Source organism: Pan paniscus, chromosome 15, assembly GCF_029289425.2.
Source record: "Pan paniscus chromosome 15, NHGRI_mPanPan1-v2.0_pri, whole genome shotgun sequence".
Classification (NCBI taxonomy): Eukaryota; Metazoa; Chordata; class Mammalia; order Primates; family Hominidae; genus Pan; species Pan paniscus.
Window position 1 is genome coordinate 60758143 of NC_073264.2, and position 22153 is coordinate 60780295.

A 22153-nucleotide genomic window follows, 5' to 3' on the forward strand; every position below is an offset into this window, starting at 1 on the left:
ATTTTTCAATGGAGTGATTGATTACCTACATTTGGTATATTATCTGCATAATATGAGTTTTCTTTCACTAAGGGGGAAAAAAAATCCCCATCTCCCCAGCTAAGGCAGTTTTCCCATTGGATCCCATTAGAATCTTTAGAGCCAGGGAGTCTGCAAATGTTAATATTTACATTGTAATATTTGTATAATATTTTAATAATAATGGGTCTAAATAAAATGCTGATTTTCATAAAAGGTGACATTAGTCTGCCTTTATGTATATGTGTAAAATGTCTTTCCCAAATACTATTCCCAAAGGCATGCTTTTTTTCAATTACTGTGGCTAAAACAGATTATTTCCTCGGTGTATTCTGGAATGCTTAGCTCTTTAATGTTTCAGACTAGCTCCTTTCAGAACAGACTATCCTGAAGTGTTTCCACGAACACTGTAGACCAGCATAAAAGTTTCAAAATATTTTATAAAAAAAGATTGCCTTTAGGTTATGCTCTCTGGAAAGTGTTTCATCTTCCATCAATAACTTACATTCTGGCAATCTGTAACTACAAATGCTGCCACGCAGAGTAAAGTGGGAGGTGACCTCTAGCCCCAGGCACACATGTATCAATCAACCATAATACTAAGCATCCTGCCAGGTGAATTTGTTGAGTACAGTGAGATCTGGGGAGAAAAAATGATCTTTAGAGAACAAACAGAATCATGTGGATGCATGGTTCTAATCAAACTTTGTTCCCCTAGTACAACACCATTCGGATTTGGGTAGTACAGTCGAAGTGTTAAAAGAATAGGCTTCATGATCATAATGTCCTGTGTTCAGAACCCAGTTACGTCCTGGGGCAAACTGCTGCCCCTCTCATTCTTAAATCCCTTAGTTACCTCCTTTATAACATGAGTGTAACAAAAAAAGTCTCACGGAGGCTTAATTAAAGCAGGTATGTAACAAGAACTTAGGACAGCACCTGGCACATAGCTAATATTTACGGAGAATTTAGAATGATGAATTGATGATGGTGGTGATGACAGTGACAACCATGGTATAAATTGGTCAAGATCATGGCCTTGCTGCTAAATTTTGTTGTATTTGTAAAGGTTAGAATGTCTGTGAAAATATCTCGGATGAGGTAGATGAGAGTTCACTTTCTCTAACTTAGTGTTAGTAAGATAGGCAGTGAGTGCTGAGATGGGAGGAGTTATGGATTTGAAGCCAAGAGAATCACCTTTTACTACACAATCTGCTACCAAAAAACCTTGGGCAAGTCAGTTAACTTCTGAGCCTCATAATGTCCAAGAGTAAACTGAAAAGCTCAAATGAGAAGACGTGTGGCAAAATGAAGACTTGTAAATGTGAAGGGGTTATTAAGCCTACACAATCACCATTACATAGATAATTTAAACCTTTAGAAAAATCATTGAGGAAAAAGCCATCAACCTCAGAGGCAGAAGGTGGAGCAGTGGGAAGTGAGGGTCTCTGGAGACAGCCCAGGCTTGCAGCCAGCCTCTGGCATTACTATCTGTGTGCCCTTACCAAAGCCTCAGTCATCCCCTCCAAAATGAGGACAATAATAAAACTTACACCACACAGGTTTTGTGGGGACTAAATGTAGTAATTCAAACAAACCACTCAGTAAAGAGTCCTGTAAATTGTAGGATGGTACTGATCTGTAAGATTGTTATCTATACAGGTGTTTTGCTAGGTTGTCATTTAATTCTCATTTTGTTTTCACTGAGTAGAATGTGCTTTGATTTATTAACCAATATTTGGTGGTAGTATAACTTTTTAAAATTAGAAGCAGAATTGGTGTGATGTAGTATATATAAGGAGGACTTTAGCCTCCCTTTCTTTAAACATTCTTGTCTGTAGCTGAAATTATATATGTTGATAAGGTTCCTTCTGCATGTGCACTACAGTGTTTATGGCACACTATAATTAGTTTCAGTGGAGTCTTCATGAAATATTCAATCTGCTGCAATTTCTCCATGTAGTATTTAATAACACGAAGAAAACCTAAAGCTCACATTATTTCCTTTCCAAGCAAAACTTGTCCCTCCTAATCCTTCTGGAGGACATCATCAACAGTGTTGCACTGACCTTTTTCCACTGCATTCACAGCTGCTTCTAGATCACACCCATTTTTTTTTTTTAAATTGGTATCCTGGACCTCTGCTGGTCTATGGGTTTGGCTCACTAAGAATTATTACACACCATGCCGGGCATGGTGACTCAAGCCTGTAATCCCAACACTTTGGGAGGCTGAGGCAGGAGGATTGCTTGAGGCCAGGAGTTTGATACCAGCCTGGGCAACATAGTGAGACAACGTCTCTACAAAATAATAATAATATTCCAGTGACTTCAACCCTGGTTACATATTAAACTCACCTAGGGAGCTTTTATAAAAAATACTGATGCTCAGCTCAATTGAATCAGAATCTCAAAAGGTGGGGCCCAGGCATCCTTCGTGGTTTTTAAAGCTTCCCAGGTGATTCTAATGGGCAGACAGGGTTAAGCGCAACTGTTTTTGATAATAAGGGAACTAAAGGGAAGAGGATACACTAAAAATGCTAAACAACAACAACAACAAAACCTCAATGTAGATTCTGTTAAGGTTAAAAGTTCTCACAGTGAGGAGAAAAAAAAGGAATAATTCACTCCTTACAATTTCTCTTTTGTGCTCATAAGTCCTCCCACCCAGTTACTTATTAGTCAATTTTCAAGATAATGGATTTGTTCCATCTAACAAAAGGAAATCAATGGTACTAAAGATGACCAAAGGTAGCTGAGTATAAAAGATTCTCAATGATCTTCAATTAATCTTCACAAGTAGCTCTGCATCAGAAATGAAAAATTATTGTCTTCAATGGTGAAACTATGACATTTTGTGTTAATTTCTAATGATAAAAGTCCATGTGTTTTTTTTAAAACCTCAGAGATATAAACTGAGGCAACTGATCAAACCGCATAAGATTGTGATGAAACAGATTAAGATATTTAATTCATAAGATTTTGTGAATATCTTATACAAATAGAAAAGAAAACCTGCCATCTTTGGATATCTACTTTTGTTAAAAATACTAGAAACTCATAATCATGGTCTAAAAACCAGTGTTTATGTCCAACTAAATTTGATATTATATCAAGCCATAGTTGTTTGTCAGGTGTGTATATCAAATAAACTGGATGGCTCTAAACACAGAACAAGAATAAAATGTTACAAAATATTTTCACAGCTGCCTTCTATATTGAACATATGTTCTTCCACGTAATTGTCATCATTCTTCAAAACATTGTGCCTCAATTGGCATACATTTCTTATTTACTGGCTTTTAAATTTATCAGCTCCATCGATTTACTTTTGACAACGGTATTTCCAACACTCACATAATTTGAAGTAGACGATTGTATTTTATGTCATTGCCACCCAATCCAACAAACAAGAGGCAAGGTAAGCAGGCTTTTAATTCTGAGATTTATGTTTACTTTTTCTTAAAATATATACCGAAGCAAAACCCTACAGAGGCATTAAAGATGAAAGGACATCCTATCCTTCCTGTGATATAGAATTACAAGGGGAAGATGCCAGGTTTTTACAAAATCAGCTGCTGCTCCAGAGTATTCTTGGTCTCCTGAGGGATGCTGCAAAACCCTGCAGGTTAAATTAAACGCGCCTTCGTCAGAACCATTTTTGTTAAATATGAAAAGACACTACCTCCGACAAACACCCAAGTTACTACACACAATTCATTCTTGCAAATTATCTTTCTCCTCATACTCTGTAACTGAGCAAGGTGAATTTTAATGCAACAAAGGAGAGATGGATGTGTGAAGTGTGAGGCTGAATAAAAATGGCTGAAAAGCAATCCAAGCGAGGCTGGAGGGTAGCCACACCCAGTGCTAATATGGACTATTCCAAAATAAATCTGTTATACCAAGGGCCACGGGCACCGTTTCGTTCTTTCCCTCCATTTATTTCACAGATACCTATTATTAATAAATAGTAGTCACAGGTTACTCCAATGACAGAAAAAAACCCCAAATATTTCAAAGTGAACCATCCTAATATGTGGCTACGCCATCATATTTTCAGGATTTCGAGAGCTAGTCTGCATCTCCACTCTCCTTTGTGTGACCACAAATAACAACCCTGAAATGGGTGTGTCCCTCTTAAAAGGATGCACTCCAGCCCTCTCAGTTAATGGTTCTGCCAGGAGATTTCAACCTTTGGGCAGAAATAAATGCAACTGGGATGCATGGAACAATAAGAAAGCACTTTAACTCCGGGGATGAGAAAACATTAAACAAGTACTGAATGATGCACAGATGCCAAAAGAACTCCCGGAGGAGGCGATTGATGCATTATTTAAAATACCAGCATTACAACAAGAAAACAAAGGGGTGGGGGTGGGGTTAAAAAAAAAAAGAAAAAAACAACAACCAAGCACCATCCATTTTGATTCTTGAAATAAGAGGTTTACTACCCCCCAACACAAAGCTCTGGGGTATAAAGCATGCACAGGTCCCACAGGTGAAATGATGCACAATGGACGAGTCCGGGTCCCGGGTTTCCCGTGCGCCTCAGGCATGCACTACTGAAATAAAGAGAATACCCTGACTTTTCCAGTTGCTCCACACACAGTCCATCTTGGTGGAATCGGCAGTGGCCTGCATCGTGCGGGCTTTGGGGGCTCGCCGTGGCTCTCCTCGGGGGCGCCGAGCGTGCACTCAAGCGTTGGTGCCCGGCTGCTGCGGCTGGGCTCGCAGTGGCCGCGCGGCTGCGGAGAGACTGAGGCTGCACCAGGAGGCGCGCGGCGAGGGGCGGGAGCGTCGCTGGCGCCGCAGTCTGCGCGGCCGGCAGCGAATCAGCGCGGCGCGGCCCCGGAGCCGCCTGCGCGCATGGGGATGCGGGCGCCGCTCCACGCGACAGCGTTGGCTGGGCTGCCCCAAGGGTGCTACCCTGGAGACGGGTAAAGCGGTTCTGGCCGGGAAGGCGCTGACGCGGACAGTGGGTGGGAGGTTTGGGAGGAGGGGAAAAAGGGCTGACGGTGGGGGTGAGAGGAGGAGGACTTGGGCTGTTCCTGGGAGTTCTTGACTCCCAGAATATGCGAGGTGCATATTCTAGAAATTTCTGAGAAACCCAAGAAACCTGCTGGACAAGACCAAGTCAACGGCATCATAAATGTCAGGCTTGCAGCATAATGTTCCCTAATTGTTGCCACCGTTTACCTTTCACTTCTCCCTCTAACTCTTAAAAATCTGAACTCGATGAATTTTAATTGCCCAGAATCTTCTGAAGAATTGCCAGATTCTCTCCTTTTGGAATATTCCACAGATATCCAAAACCTTTGTTGGCAAGCAACAATCATTGGAGAGAAAGCCTACTGCTCTGTCCCAGAGGGCTTGTGTATTTCTTGGGTTACCCCTCTCTGTTTGTGGGTTGAAGGAATCCATGTCAGAATGCGGTGCCTGTAGACCCCAGACCAAAGCCCTTGGACTCTGGTACGTGGAGTCATTTTTCAATGCAGTGACAATCCAAGGGTGTCATTTGTGGGGACGTTCAAACAGAACTCAGGGAAGCAAAGGGCATTCTGTCTCAACAGTGTCATCTTTGGGATTGACCACTGGGGGGCAATGGAGGTGGGTGGTGTGTATTTGGGAGATAAGACTTTTGGTTTCCAAGCCCAGGTAGTTAAGGATGTCAGGAGTCCACAGTTAAAATGCAAATGTCTAAGGAAGGAACAGAACAATGGGTGGTGACCTGCTTTTTAAATCTTACCATAAACTACTTTATCAGAACATACATCAAGACCCTGAAAGAATGGATGGGATAAATGTATTTTGATGAAGAAAAGGTAGAAATAGGAAAGAGAAAGGACTGGAATGTGGGCATTGTCTGGAAAAGAAGGTACTGTTGGAAGGGGTCCCTAGAGGAGACAAGACACTGCATGAGGGCAGAGAATGCCCTGGAGACCACGGGAGCATACAGAAGAAGAGTTCAGAGGGAGCAAGAACAAACTTTCCACTTCATCTTGTGGCACGGCCTTATCCATTACAGGGTCTTTTTCATAGAGAAGTGGAGCCTTCCCTATTCCTGTACAGTTACCAGAGGTGTTCTTTCCCAGATCAAAATCTACATTTGCATACCCCACACCAGCAAGGGCCTAAGGACAGTAATCTCAAGGTTATGCTTGTAGACATGATTTATCATCTTTCATTTTAATGAAGCATATACACTTTAAAATACGATCTTTGGGATCATGTGTATTCTTTTCAGAACACAAGCTTGTGGAGAAACCAGCTGGGCCTCTCTGCGTATCTTTGTAACATATCTGAAATTATTCTTGATAAAGCTTAATGGGGTGTCAGAGCTCCCACAGGGTTGATGGGAAGGAACAACAATGACCACATGATTACAAAGCACTTTTCACAATGACCTACTCTAAGGTTATTCATGATTATTTTTTCTATTTGTATTCCCTACCTTTCCTCCCTCCTCCCAATTTTTTTCATTGCCACGTCATTTTTGGGAATTCTGTCAGTTAAATACTGAAAAGACTGGTATATGATGATAGCCTGATCAGCACCGACTTCTCACTGCATGATATGAGGACAAGACTGAGAAGAAAGGAGAGGGTAAGGCAGGGGTTGCCTGGTGGGCTTTTGCTGCCCTGGCTGCTTTTCAGTTGGAGGGAGATCTTTAGAGCTGTGGCCACTAGGAGGCACTGCCAGTCCAATGATAGCCCCAGTTATCATCCGTAAGTCCAGAAGGTGCCAGCAGGTACCTTTACTGATGAGTATTGTGTCCACCACATTACAGGAAACAGTGTGTACTGCCAATCTGACAGTCTGTATAGTGTGTATGGTGAATACACAGTGTTCCCAATAAGGAACAGGGAGAAGCAAGCTCTCTTTAAAGTGGAGGATACATTAGGTCAGACTTTCTGGGCCAGGCGTTTTCATTGACCATAAAGTTGACCTTGGGGCCAGGCGCGGTGGTTCACTCCTGTAATCCTAGCATTTTGGAAGGCCGAGGTGAGTGGATCGCTTGAGCCAGGAGCTCAAGACCAGCCTGGGCAACATGGTGAAACCCCATCTCTAAAAAAAATACAAAAAAAAAAAATTTTTCCCGGCATGGTGGCATGCACCTGTACTCCTAGCTACTTGGGAGGCTGAAGTGGGAAGATCACTTGAACCCAGGGAGATCGAGGCTGCAGTGAGTTGTGATCGCACCACTGCACTCCAGCCTGGGTGACATAGTCAGACCCCGTCTAAAAGCTGACCTTGGAATGTCAGCTTGGCTGAAAGATCACATTATTTTCATTCATACTAAGTGTGGAGAGAGATGTTGGATGGCACACAAAAATCCACTCTAACAGTTTGATAGTTGAAGGTTGAGGAAGTAAGATGGCTATTTCACAGACAGATTCACACTAGTGAAGTAAGAATTGGCGGGCTTTAGCTTAATGTGTAGGTGGTAAGAGAAACATAAATGAACTTATTCACGGAAAACTAGGAATCACCTGTATTGTAAAAGTTAGCTACATGGCCTTCAGCAAGTCATTTATCATCTCTGGACCTCTCATAATTATAATACAAATAAAAGGAAGCTTTAGGTGTTTGTCATTATGAAATAATAAGAATTTATTTCCCATAAACACTGTAAATGGGTGCTTTCTTTGCACAACTGCTCACACAGTATTAATTGAAAGCTCTTGCCAAGATCAAAACGATAAAATGGGTAGAGAAGATATGTAAATTTTCCTTAAGTGGTGAAAGAAAACAGAAAGCAAAATAAAGCTTGCTAAAAGTAGGCAGGAACTGCCACTATCTTTAAACCAGTAGAGAACAGACGGGCTTTATCTGCAGCCAGCTTAGAACTTGCTTAAGGTGCTTGCCAGGAAAGGAAGTGATTTCTTTACTTTTCAGGATGAAATCATGCATTAGGCAGTCTGTTCTCAGGAAAAGCAAAATAGTCAAGTTTTGTAATCTCATCCCAGGTCAAGATTAATATTGAAGGCTAGCATTCCCAGAGTGGCTTTATTGTGTCTGTCTCCTCTGGCACCAGAATTTTACTGATGGGAATCAGTGGCATCTGCATTGATACATTTATTCAACAAATATTTATTGAGTACCTGCTGTGTGCTGGACACTGTTCTAGGCATAAAGCAGAGTTCCTACTTTATATGCTGGTGTGTATGTGTGGGCAAATAATAACCAAAAAGGTAAATATAATATTCATTTGTGGACAAGTGTATGGGAAAAATAAAGCACATAAAAGAGGACAGAGTGGAGATGAGGTGAAAATTTGCTATTTTATAAGGAGGGTCAGCAAAGGCCCGGAGCAGACACCTAAAGGAGCAGGAGAATGCCATTAAGATATATGGGAGAAGAACATTCACAGATGCACTGCGTTTTCATGACAGAATGTAATTGGTACACTATATAAGCATCTTCGTTTTTTTCTTGTTCTGAGAAATATAGCAATTGGAATAAAAGGCACAGAACCAAAAATATACTTCATTATGATCAAAGAACACTGAGAACTCTATGCCATATGGAATAAGGAAATTTTAAAAGGCAACCAGTTTGGCACATAACCCACTGTAGCAGAATAATGCATGAATATGGAGTTTCAAACAATAGATTAGCACATGTTATTTGCCAGGTGCTTCTTCATGTGGTATACATTTAGTTGTTACAAGATCCCTATGAGTTAGTGTTTACCCTTATTTCTTGATTCATTTATTCATTTGATCTACAAATATTTATAGAGCCCATACTAATGACCTGTCTCCATAAATACAAAGGGAGCTGCCCACTGGGAACTCGAGTCCAGAGGGGGAAAATTTTACACATAAATAGATAAATGCAATAACTAACAGACCTATGAGCAGGAAAGAGTGGGTACACAAACAGAGAGTGGCTAAGGAGAAGAACAGGTTTCAGGAAAGACTTTAGAGGGTAGGTAAAGTTGAGCTGAGTTATGAACAAGAAATAGCATCACCAGTTTGAGTCATGGGGATTTCCTGGCAGACAGAAATGGAATTAATGGGAAACTTAATTACAGAAATGTGCAGGGGCTAGATCATGCCAGTCCTGAGTAGTAATACTGGCAGTAAATGAGGGAGACACTGAAGGGTTTTGAGAAGTGGACTAACATGGGAACTTGAATAATTTATCCAAATTTGCAGTTTTCCAGAAATGATAAATTCTAGGGTTATGACAGTCAATCAGCCCTTAGCAAGACAAATAATAAATCAATACCCCGACCCACATTATAGTGAACATGTAAGGCATCGCAGACAAGGAGAAAATCTTAAAAGCAAGCATAAATCAAAGGCAGATTACCTCAGAGAAACTGTTAGACCAACAGCAGTCTTTAATAGAACCAGAATCTAATAGTTTGAGAAAATAACATCTTCAAAGTAGCAAAGGAATGTAATCGTCATCTTGAATTCTATACCCAGCAAGACTAACAGACCTTTTCAAATATGTAATCAATGAGAAAATTTACTAATTGCAGACTCTGAAGAAAAATCTACCAAAGGTGACACTTTAGGAAGAAAAAAATTGAACCTTAGAAATGAATTGCATGAAAAAAATGCTGGACATAAAAATTATTAAAGGCCAGCTTGAGGATTTATAAAAGAAAGGTAAAACTAAAACAGGAGACAAAAATAGAACATAAGGTGGAAGGGAGTGGGAAGAGTAAAAGCATTCTACAGTCCTTTCATTGTTTAGGAGGAGAATAGAAGTACCAGCTGTAGACTTTGGCAACTCATATTTGTGTATTAAATATTTGTCACCGGAAAAGAAAATAATTAGAATATATAACTTCTAAATAAATAAATTGCATAAACTAGAGAATTAATCAAACAATAGAAATTAGGAAAGGGGAAAATAATTGAAAATACAAAGAACTGGTAAATGGAAAGCACAAAATGAAGTGTCATAAGTCCTCACTTAACATCGTTGATAGGTTCTTGGAAACTGCAACTTTAAAGAAAAAGACATATAAGAGAATGAATATTTTTTTTCTCATCAGTGTTAATAATGAATCTACCTTGCATGAAATGACATTATTGAAGAACCTGCTATACATCTTTTCACTTAAAGTTATAGTTTCCAAGAACCTATGACATTGAGGACTTACATTATTGGAAATACATCTAAATATATCTAACTTGTACCAGCTGGAAAGATGGAAACTATCAGATTGGATGAAAAAAATCTAGCCAGAGGATGCCTACAAAAGAAAATCTGAATACATAGTTGAAATAGGAAAGTTTAAAGTAGAAATGGAAAATGCTATACCAAGTGATGTGGTTTGGATATTTTTCCCCTCCAAATCTCATGTTGAAATATGATTCCCAATGTTGGAGGTGGGGCCTGGTGGGAGGTAATTGGATCATGGAGGTGGATTCCTCATGGTTTAGCACCATCCCCTTGGTGATAAGTGGGTTTTCACTCAGTTCATATGAGGTGTGGTTGTTTAAGAGTCTGGGACCACCCCTCTTGCCCTCTGCTCCCTTGCTCCACTCTCGCCATGTGATGTGCCTGCTCCCACTTCACCTTCTGCCATGATTGTAAGCTTCCCGAGGCCCTCGCCAAACACTGAGCAGATGTTGGTGGCATACTTGTACAGCCTGCAGATCCGTGAGCCAATTAAACCTTTTTTCTTTATAAATTACCGAGTCTCAGGTATTCCTTTATAGTAACAAAAGAACAGCCTAACACACTAGGTTAATACAGTATTATATAGTGACCTTGCTAAATTTACTTATTAATTCCGTTTGAAGATTCTTTAAAAATTTTTACGCACATAGAGGCATACCTTAGAGATATTGTGGGTTCTGTTTGAGACCACTACAATGAAGTGAATATTGCAATAAAGTGAGTCACATGATTTTTGGGGTTTCCAAGTGCAAATAAAAGTAATGTTTACACTATACTGTAGTCTATTAATTGTGCAATAGCATTATGATTACAAAAAATTCACATGCCTTGATTTAAAAATATTTTATTGATAAAATGCTAATAATCTTCTGAGCCTTCAGTAATTCATAATAATCTTTTTGCTGGTGGAGGGTCTTGCCTCGATGTTGATGGCTGCTGACCAGGGTCATGGTTATTGAAGATTGGAGTGGTTGCAGCAATTTTTGAAAGTAAGACAGCAGTAAAGTTTGCCACATTGATTGACTCTTCCTTTTATTAAAGATTTTTCTGTAGCACACAATGTTGTTCGAGAGCACCTTACCCACAGTAGAAGTTCTTTTAAAATTGGAGTCAATCCTCTCAAACTCTGCCACTCTCTATCAACTAAGTTTATGTAATATTCTAAATCTTTTGTTGTCATTTCAACAGTGTTCACAGCATCTTCACCAGGAGTAAATTCCATCTCAAGAAACCACTTTCTTTGGTCATCCATAAGAAGCAACTCCTCATCCATTCAAGTTTGATCCTGATATTGCACCAATTCAGTCATATCTTTGGGCTCTACTTCTAATTCTGGTTCTTTTGTTATTTTCACCATATCTGCACTTACTTCCTCCACTGAAGTCTTGGAACCCTGAAAGTCATCCATAAAGATTGGAATCAGCCAGGCACGGTGGCTTACGCCTGTAATCCCAGCACTTTGGGAGGCCGAGGCAGGCGGCTCACGAAGTCAAGAGATCGAGACCATCCTGGCCAACATGGTGAAACCCCATCTCTACTAAAAATACAAAAATTAGCTGGGTGTGGTGGTGCGTGCCTGTAGTCCCAGCTACTCAGGAGGCTGTGGCAGGAGAATCGCTTGAACCTGGGAGGCAGAGGTTGCAGTGAGCCAAGATCGTGCCACTGCACTCCAGCCTGGCAACAGAGGGAGACTCCGTCTCAAAAAAAAAAAAAAAAATTGGAATCAACATTTTCCAAACTCTTGTTATGGAGGATGACCTCCTCCCATGAATCACAAATGTTCTTAATGACATTTAGAATGGTGAACCCTTTCCAGAGCATTTAATATGGCAGCTATAGACTTACAATTTTTTTTTTCCCGAGATGGAGTTTCACTCTTGTCTCCCAGGCTGGAGTGCAGTGGCGCGATCTCGGCTCACTGCAACCTCCGCCTCCTGGGTTCAAGTGATTCTCCTGCCTCAGCCTCCCAAGTTGCTGGGACTACAAGCACCTGCCACCACGCCCAGCTAATTTTGGTATTTTTAGTAGAGACAGGGTTTCACCATGTTGGCCAGGCTGGCCTCGAACTCCTGATCTCAGGTGATCCGCCCCCTTCAGTCTCCCAAAATGCTGGGATTACAGGCATAAGCCACTGCGCCCAGCCACAAAATGTATTTTTAAATATAAGACTTGAAGGTCAAAATTACTGTTTGATCCATGGGCTGCAGAATGGATGTTGTGTTAGCAGGCAAGAAAACATTCATTTCCTTGCACATTTCTATTAGAGCTCTTAGGTGACCAGGTTCATGGTCAATGAGCAGTAATATTTTGAAAGGAATATGTATTTTTTCCTAAACAGTAGTTCTCAACAGTTATCTTAAAATATTCAGTAAACTATGCTGTAAACAGATGTCCTGTTATCCAGGCTTTGTTGTTAAATTTATCGAGCATAGACAGAGTAGAGTAGATTTAGCATAATTCTTAAGGGCCCTAGAATGTTCTGAATAGTAAATTAACATTGTCTTCAACTTAAAGTCACCAGCTGCAATGTAGTCACCTTCATCAGTGATCTTTGGAATAACTTGCTGCAGCTTCTCCATTAGCACTTGCTGCTTCCCCTGGCATTTTTTATGTCATGGAGAAGGCTTCTTTCCTTAACTCTCATGAACCAACCTCTGCTAGCTTCCAACTTTTCTCCTGCAGCTTCCTCACCTCTCTCAGCCTTCATAAAATTAAAGAGTGAGGGCCTTGGTCTGGATTAGGCTTTGGCTTAAGGGAATGTTAGGGTTGGTTTGGTCTTCTAACCAGACCACTGAAACTTTCTCCATATCAGCAATGAGGCTGTTTTGCTTTCTTATCAATCATGTGTTCACTGAAATAGCACTTTTCATTTCCTTCAAGAATTCTTCCTTTGCATTTACAACTTGGATAACTGTTTGGCCTTGCTTTTGGCCTATCTTAGCTTTCAACATGCTTTGTTTACTAAGATTAATCATTTCTAGTGTTTGATTTAAAGTGAGAGATGTATGACTCTTCCTTTCACTCGAACACTTAGAAGCCACTGTAGGGTTATTCATTGGCCTAACTGAAATACTGCAGTGTCTGAGGGAATAAAGAGACGTGAGAAGAGGAAGAGAGACTAGAGAATGGCCAGTTGGTTGAGCAGTCAGAACACACACAACATTTATTGATTAAGTTAGCCATCTTCTATAGGTGCAGTTTGTGGCACCCCAAAATAATTACAACAGTAACATCAAGATCACTGATCACAGATCACCATAACAGTTGTCATAACTAGAAAAGAGTTTAAAATAGTGTAAGAATCACCAAAATGTTACAGAGACATGAAGTAAGCAGATGCTGTTGAAAAGATGGTGCTAATAAACTTACTCAATGCAGGTTTGCCACAAACCTTCAATTTGTTTTAAAAAAAAAAAGCAGTATCTGCAAAGTACAATAAAATGAGGTATGCTTGTAATCATATCTTCTGTGAATAAAAATGGGTTTATTTTTTCCGTTCCAATCTTTGTACTTTTATCTCTTTTACCTTGTCCTACTGCACTGGCTATGACCTCCAGTATAATGATGAGTAGAAGTGGTAACAGATTATTCTTTGTCTTACTCCTGAAGTAAGGGAAAACTGTGCTCAAAATTTTTACTATGAAGTATGATGTTGGCTGTGAGTTTTTAGCTGTCCTTTATCAGATTAATAGTGTCCTTTGTTTCCCAGTTTTCTGAGAGTTTTTGTTATGAACAGATATTGAATTTTATCAAATACTTTTTCTAAAGCTATTGAGATGACCACATGGATTTTTTTATTTTTAATATAAAAATTACATGCATCAAATTTTGAATGTTAAACTTTGCATTTCTAGAATAACCTCACATGGCTCCTATGTGACATCATTTTAATATATCACTATTCAATTTGGATTCAATATGCTAATATTTTGTGTAGAATTTTTGTATCCATATTGAAGAAATATTGTCCTTCAATTTTCTTTTCTTGCAATATACTTGTACATCTTGTGATAGCTTAGATTTTTGTATTAGGTTTATACTGGCCTCACAAAGCAAGTTAGAAAATGTTACTCCCTCCTGTATTTGCTGAAAGAGTTTATGTAAGATGGTATTATTTCATATTGGAATATTTGGAAGAATTCACCACCAAGCCCATCTGGGCTGGGACTTTTCTTTGTAAAACAGTTTGTAATTATAGATTTCTTTAATAGATGTTAGGATTATTCTAATTCCATTTTTAAATTTCTGCTTATGTCAATGTTGGTTTTTATTTCCAAATGAATTTGTCCATTTTAATTAATTAATTTATTTATTTTTTGAGATGGAGTCTTGCTCTGTCACCAGGCTGGAGTGCAGTGGCGTGATCTCAGCTCACTGCAGCCTCCACCTCCCAGGTTCAAGCGATTCTCCTGCCTCAGCCTCTTGAGTAGCTGGGACTACAGGTGTGCACTACCACGCACAGCTGATTTTTGTTTTTTTAGTAGAGATGGGGTTTCACCATGTTGGCCAGGATGGTCTCGATCTCTTGACCTCATGATCTGCCTGCCTCGGCCTCCCAAAGTGCTGGGATTACAGGCGTGAGCCACCGTGCCTGGCCTGACTTTGTCCATTTTAAATATGTTGTCAGTTTCTTGGCATAAATTTTTTATAACATCATCTTATGTTTTTTAACAAAATGGAGGTGCCATAGCCATGTCCCTTCTTTCATTTCTGATATTGTTAAATTTTATTTTCTCTTTATTTCTTGATCATCTTGAAGATTTTTCAATATTATGAATTCATTTTAAAGAATAAAATTTTTACTTTTTTCTTTTTATCTATTGTATATCTGCTTTCTATTTCATTCCATTTTGTTTCTTTGTTTTTATTTTCAATTATTTCTTTTCTTTTGCTTTAATTCACTATTGTTTTACTAACTTCTTCAAATGAAAGCTTATTTTCACTTTCCTTCCTTTCCTTCTGAGACAGGGTCTTGCCCTGTTGCCCACACTGAAGTGCAGTGGTGCAATCATGGCTCACTGCAGCCTTGACCTCGGCTCAGGTGATCCTCCCACCTCAGCCTCCAAAGCAGCTAGGGACTACAGGCATGTGCCACCGCATGTGGCTAATTTTTTTGGGGGGGGTATTTTTTGTAGAGATGGGGTTTTGCCATGTTACCCAGGCTGGTCTTGAACTCCTGGGTTTGGGACATCCACCCACCTTGGCGTCCCAAGTGTTAGGATTACAGGTATGAGCTACCATACCTGGCCTGTTCTTCTTTTCTTGCCTTCTTTGAAATTAATCAAGTATATTTTTATAAATCATTTCTTCTAATAGCTTATAGTTTTATCTTTTTGGACATTTTATTTATTTATTTATTTGTTTGTTTTTGAGACAGAGTTTCACTCTGTCACCCAGGCTGGAGTGCAGTGGTGCGATCTCAGCTCACTGCATCCTCTGCCTCCTGGGTTCAAGCAATTCTCCTTCCTCAGCCTCCTGAGTAGCTGGGATTACAGGTGCATACTACCACACACAGCTAATTTTTTGTACTTTTAGTAGAGACAGGGTTTTACCATGTTGGTCAGGCTAGTCTTGAACTCCCGACCTCAGGTGATCCACCGGCCTTGGCCTCCCAAAGTGCTGGGATTACAGGCATGAGCCACCATGCCAGGCCTCTTTTTGAACATTTTAGTGATTATTCTAGAAATTACAGTGTTCATCCTTAATATGTTGAAGCCAATCTTAAATTAGCAAGTTTACAAATTCTTGTACAATACAAGTTTCTTACAACATCAAACTCCCTTAGTCTCTGTCTCCTTTTGTGCTAGGGCTTTTATATATCATTGGTGCTATAAACACCAAATTATATAACAGTTTTTTGTTGTAAAAAAATTAATAATCTTTCACATTTACTCACATATTTATCCTTTCCAGTGTTTTTCATCTTCTCCTGTCATACCATTCATACCATTCCTTCCATCTGAGATCCTTTTGTTTCAGTCCAAAGAATTTTCTTTACCATTCCTTTTATCTCAGGTCATGGCAAGTATTTATATTAACTTTTGTTTGAGAATAACTTTATCTTATTTTCATTTTTGAATGATAGTTTCATTGGGCAGAGGTTTAATTTGGCAGTTTTTTTCTTTCAGCAATTTAAATATTTCATTCCACCAACATCTAGACTTAATAATTTCAGTTGAAAGGTCAGTAATTAGTCTTGTTGTTGCTTCTTAGAAAGTAACTGTTATGACTGTTTTTAAGATTTTCTCTTTAGCTTTGGTTTGATGCAGCTTGATTATGACAGTTTTATTATTCCTTTGGGGTTTACTGAGCTTCTTAAATCTGTGGATTGATGCCTTTTATCAATTTTGAATAATGTCTCATATATATTTCTTCAAATATTCCTTCCGACCCATTTTCTTTTCTCCTCTTCTATGAAAGCAATTTTTCATATGCTAGACCTTCTGAAAATGTTTCACAAGTTTTTTATACTCTACTCTTTTCTTTTTATATTTTTATTCTCTTTATCTGCCACTTTGGATATTTGATATTGAGCTATCTTTGAGTTTACTAATTCTGTCTTCTGTGTTCAAAGTCTTATTAAACATAGTCAATTAAGTCATAATTTCAGAAATTTTACCTTTCAGTTCTAGTAATTTTACTTTTTAAAATAGTTTCCATGTCTCTGTTGAAATTCTTCATCTTTTTTATCAATTTTCTTTCACATATTTATAATAGTTATTTTGAAGTCTTTATCAGCTATATCCAATATCTGGATCATCTATGGGTCTGCTTCTGTCATCTCCTTTTTTGCTTGACTGTTGGTCTCATGTTTTTGCCTGTTATATGTCTAATAATATCTTATAGCATGATGGGCATTGCGTATTAAAGAATCACAAAGACTGACAGTTGATGCTATTTTCCTTCAGAAAAGTTGCTCCTTCCTGTAGTAAGTAGCAACTGAGGAATTGAAAAATTCCCATCAGAAATTAAGCTGAGTGGGTTGCAGTTTTAGTTAGGCTAGGCCTACCTCTGGTTTCAGTGATCTCATAGATGGCATTTGAAATGTGATTGTTTTAGGCCAATAAGCCTCTGGCTAGTCTAAGAAAAAATAAAGAACACAAGGCCAGGGATGGTGGATCATTCCTGTAATCCCAGCACTTTGGGAGGCCAAAGTGGGAAGACTGCTTGAGACAAGAAGTTTGAGACCAGCCTGTGTAACTTAGGGAGACCCTGTCTCTACAAAAAATAAAAAAAAAATTCAGGCATGGTGCTGTGCACCTGTAGTCCTAGCTATTTGGGAGGCTGAGGTGTTCAAGCAACTCTCCTGCCTCAGCCTCCTGAGTAGCTGGGATTACAGGTGCCTGCCACCATGCCTGGCTAATTTTTGTATTTTTAGTAGAGATGGGGTTTCACCATCTTGGTCAGGCTGGTCTCGAACTCCTGACCTCATAACCCATCCGCCTTAGCCTCCCAAAGTGCTAGGATTACAGGCGTGGGCCAACACACCCGGCCTCCTGAACTTTTAACGCATGCCTCAGACAGATCTACTAGTTGAAGGCTGAAACTTTGTGAACTTGAGACATTTGAGCACTACTATCATTAGCTGTCTGCTGAACTATGCAGACAAAAGGGGGATGCTTAGTAAGACAGGATACACAATAAAAACAAAACTGAGCAGAGATATCAGCAGCTATATACCATGGAAAAGATAGATCAGTCAGATTAAGTTAGAAAAGTTACTAAAAACAAACAAAAAATCAAAACAATAACAATAACTCTCAGTTAAAATGTCAGAATCTAAAGTTGTCACATTATATTAACCAAATGTTCAATTTTCAACAAAAAATTACTAGACATAAAGAAACAAAAGAATGATCCATACTCAAGAAAAAAAATAAAAACTTACTATGACTAGGTCTAGATATTGATTTAGCAGACAAAAACTTCAAAGCAGCTACTATGAATATGTTCAAAGAATAAAAAGAAACTACATTTAAAGACTTTGTGAAAAATAGGATGATAATGATTCAACAAATAGGAAATACTGATAAAGACACAGAAACTCTAAAAGGGAGCTAACAGGAAATTCTGGAGATAAAAGTACAATAACTCTCTAAGTTTTAAAGATGGGCAACTAGAAGCAACTGGTGTGTGTTGCTCTTATGGAGAGCAATAGAAGGGGCGAATAAATACAGCACCTTCAACTGAAACATCCAGGTACATGTATTAGGATTCATCAAGAAAACAACTCAATCCAGAAAGGCAGGATGATCACTTACCCAGGAGCAACATGGAGCCAGGGGAGCCTCTCCTACCTGGGAATCGGTGAGTGAGTGAGTGAGTGACCCTAAGACCCATGCTTCTCCCAGGTCTCTTTACAACCCTCAGGTCAAGAGATCACCTCATTGAACCCACTCCATCAGGGCCTGTGGTATGACATGTAGAGCTATGTGGAGTCTTGGCAGAGCAGCTGCTCAGGCACACGTGGAGCCCCGGGAGCTTTAGATACCCGGGCTTCCTGGCAAAAGCAGCTGTAACTGACAAAGTGGGAGGTTAGACCCCCATACATACCCCGAGGAAAGGGGCTGAATCCAGGGGACTGAGCAGTCACAGTCTGCAGACCCTGTTTCCATGGTACCTCACAGGACGAGACCCACTAGTTTGGAAGTCCAGCCAGCCACCGATGGTGGCATTATACCTCCCTGAGATGGAGCTCCCAGAGGGAGGGGCAGGCTGTCATCTTTGGTGTTTCACAGCCTTGGCTGCCGTTGCCTTCAGTACTGCCACCCTACAGAAAAGTGGCCAGACTGCTTCTCTTTCCATGGGTCCCTGGCCTTGCTTCTCACGGGGCAGGACCTCCTGACTGGGATCACCAGCCGCCCTTGCCAGTGTTTTCCAGCTGAGAGTGGTTCCAAGCCTCCCTGGAATGGAGCTCCCAGGGGGAGGACAGGCCACCATCTTTGCTGTTTCACAGCCTTAGCTCTTCTTGCCATAGGGCTCTAGAGAGTCCAAGGCAACTAGGGACTGGGGCAGTTCCCCGGCACAGCAAAGCAGCTCTATGAAGCTGCAGCTAGACTGCCTTTTCATATGGGTCCTGGACCCTATTTCTCCTCACTGGGCAGAATCTCCTGACCAAGATTCACAACTACCCTCGCCAGTATGTTCAAGCTGGCAACAGATCCATACCTCCCTGGGATGGAGCTCCCAGAGGGAGGGACACACTGCCATCTTTGCTGTTTTGCAGCCTTGATTGTTGATACCTTCAGGTGCTGGAAAATCTGAGGTGATTAGAAACTGGAGCAGACCTCCTGCATATTCCAGCAGCCCAACGGAAAAGTGGCCAGACTTTTATATATGTTTGTTACATGTTTTCTACATGTTACATGTTTTCTACATGTTACATGTTTTCTATATGTTTGTTACATGAGTCCCTGTTCCCTTATCTCCTCACTGGGCAGGTTCTCCCAGCCTGGGTCTCCAGCCTTTCCCCACTGGAGCTATTGAGCCAGTAGCAGTTCGTCAGCTCTCTGGAACAGAGCTCCCAGTGGGAGGGGTGGGTTGCCATCTTTGCTGTCTCACAGCCCTCACCCTTCTTGTCTCCAGGCTCTGGAGAGTCCATGGGGACCGGGCACTGGTCTGAACCCCCAGCACAGAGCATCCACCTAATGAAAAAGTGTCCATACTGTTCTCCACGCAGGTCCTGGTCCTCACTTCTCTTCACTGGGCAGAGTTACCAGGCCCAGGACTCCAGCGCAACCACTCTGCCCCTGCCTGACCGCTTCAATCAGAGGCAGCCCAGCAGTTAAGAGAACACCTAAATGCAGAGATGAGAAAGAACCAACACAAGAACTCTGACAAGTCAGATGACCAGAGTGTCTTATATCCTCCAAATGACTACACTAGTTCTTCAACAAGGATTCTTAACCAGGGTTGGCTGGAATAACAGAAAGAAAATTCAGAATACTGATAGGAACAAAGATCATTGAGGTTCAAGAAAATGGCAAAATCCAATCCGAGAAAACTAACAATCAAAATAAAATGATACCAAAGCTGACAGATAAAATAGCCAGTATAAAAGAACTCATCTGATAGAGCTGAAAAACAAACTGCAAGATTTTCACAATGCAATCACAAGAATTAACAGCAAAACAGACCAAACTGAGGAAGAAATCTCAGAACTTGGAAGACTGGCTCTCTTAAACAAGACAGTCATATACAGATAAAGAAAAAATAATGAAAAGGAACAAATAAAACCTCTGAGAATTATGGGATTATATAAAGAGGCCCAAACTATAAATCACTGGCATCCCTGAAAGGGATGGGGGGAAAGCAAACAACTTGGAAAACATATTTCAGGATATCTTCTGTGAAAACTTTCCCAACCTCACTACAGAGGCCAACAGTCAAATTCAGGAAATACAGAGAACCTCTGCAAGATTCTCCATAAGAATATCATCACCAAGATACACAATCAGACTTTCCAGGGTCAAAATGAAAGAAAGAATGTTAAAAGCAGCTAGAGAGAAAGGGAACCCCATCAGGCTAGCAGCAGACCTCTCAGCAGAAACCCTACAAGCCTGAAGAGATTGGGGGCCTATATTCAACATTCTCAATGAAGAAAATCTTCAACCAAGAATTTCATATCCAGCCAAACTAACCTTCCTCAGTGAAGAAGAAATAAGATCCTTTTCAGATAAGCAAATGCTGAGGGAGATCATTACCACCAGATCTGCTTTACAAGAGATCTTGAACGAAGCACTAAATATGGAAAGACCATTACCAGCCAATTAAAAAAAAACACACTTAAGTACAGAGGCCAGTGACACTATAAAGCAACCACACAAACAAGCTGGCATAAAAAACAGATAACAATACAATGACAGAATCAAATCCACACATATCAATAATAATCTTGAAGGGGTCTTGCTTCTTTAACCAGCTTGTCACTCTGTGCCCCATTTGAAAAGCATATAGTAGCAAGCTGGATAAAGAAGCAAGGCCCAATGGTATGCTGTCTTCAAGAGACCCATCTCACATGCAGTGACATCCATATGCTCAAAATAAAGGGATGGAGGAAAATCTACCAAGCAAATGGAAAACAGAAAAAAGCAGGGGTTGCAATCCCAATCTCAGACAAACAGACTTTAAACAAACAAAAATCAAAAAAGACAAGAGCGTTACATAATGGTAAAGGGTTCAATTCAACAAGAAAACCTAACTCTCCTAATACATATGCACCCAACACAGGGACACCCAGATTCACAAAGCAAGTTCTCAAGAGACCTGCGAAGAGACTTAGACTCCCACACAATAATAGTGGGAGACTTCAACACTCACTGACAGAACTAGACAGATGATCAAGGCAGAAAATTAACAAGGATATTTCAGACCCAAATTCAACACTGGACCAAATGGATCTGATAGATCTCTACAGAACTCTCCACCCCAAAACAACAGACTATACATCCTTCTCATCACCACATGGCACATATTGTAAAGTCAACCACACAGTTGGTTATATAACAATTTTCAGCAAATGTAAAAGAACTGAAATCATACCAAATTCACTCTTGGATAGCAGTGAAATAAAAATAGAAATCAAGACTACAAAAAAACTCAAAACATGCAGTTACATGGAAATTAAACAACCTGCTCCTGAATGGCTTTTGGGTAAATAATGAAATTAAGGAAGAAATCAAGAAATTCTTTGAAACTAATGAGAACAAAGATACAACATACCAGAATCTCTGGGACACAGCTAAGGCAGTGTTAAGAGGGAAATTTATAGCACTAAATTCCAACTTAATATCAAAAGTTAGAATCATCTCAAATGTATAACCTAACCCTGCAACTAAAAGAACTAGAGAAGCAAGAGCAAACCAACTCCAGAGCTAGCAGAAGACAAGAAATAACCAAAATCAGGGCTGAATTGAAGGAGATCAAGACATTAAAAGCCATGAAAAAATAAACAAATCCAAGAGTTGGTGTTTTGAAAAACATTAATA

The 22153-nt window shown here is 40.0% G+C and overlaps 1 protein-coding gene across 2 annotated transcripts in view; it reads right to left on the reverse strand.

Moving 5' to 3' along the window:
- The window catches only part of RTN1 (reticulon 1), a 273965-nt gene that overhangs the window by 29846 nt on the left and 221966 nt on the right, over positions 1-22153 (reverse strand). The window contains exon 1 of one of the 2 annotated variants that reach the window (XM_008957000.3): positions 4601-11193. The exons of the other annotated variant lie outside the window; for it this stretch is intronic. Within the exon in view, the coding sequence (XP_008955248.1) occupies positions 4601-4661 (61 nt within the window). The 5' untranslated portion in view covers positions 4662-11193. Of the gene's footprint in view, positions 1-4600; positions 11194-22153 lie in introns of those variants that run through there. 2 annotated transcript variants of the gene reach the window in all.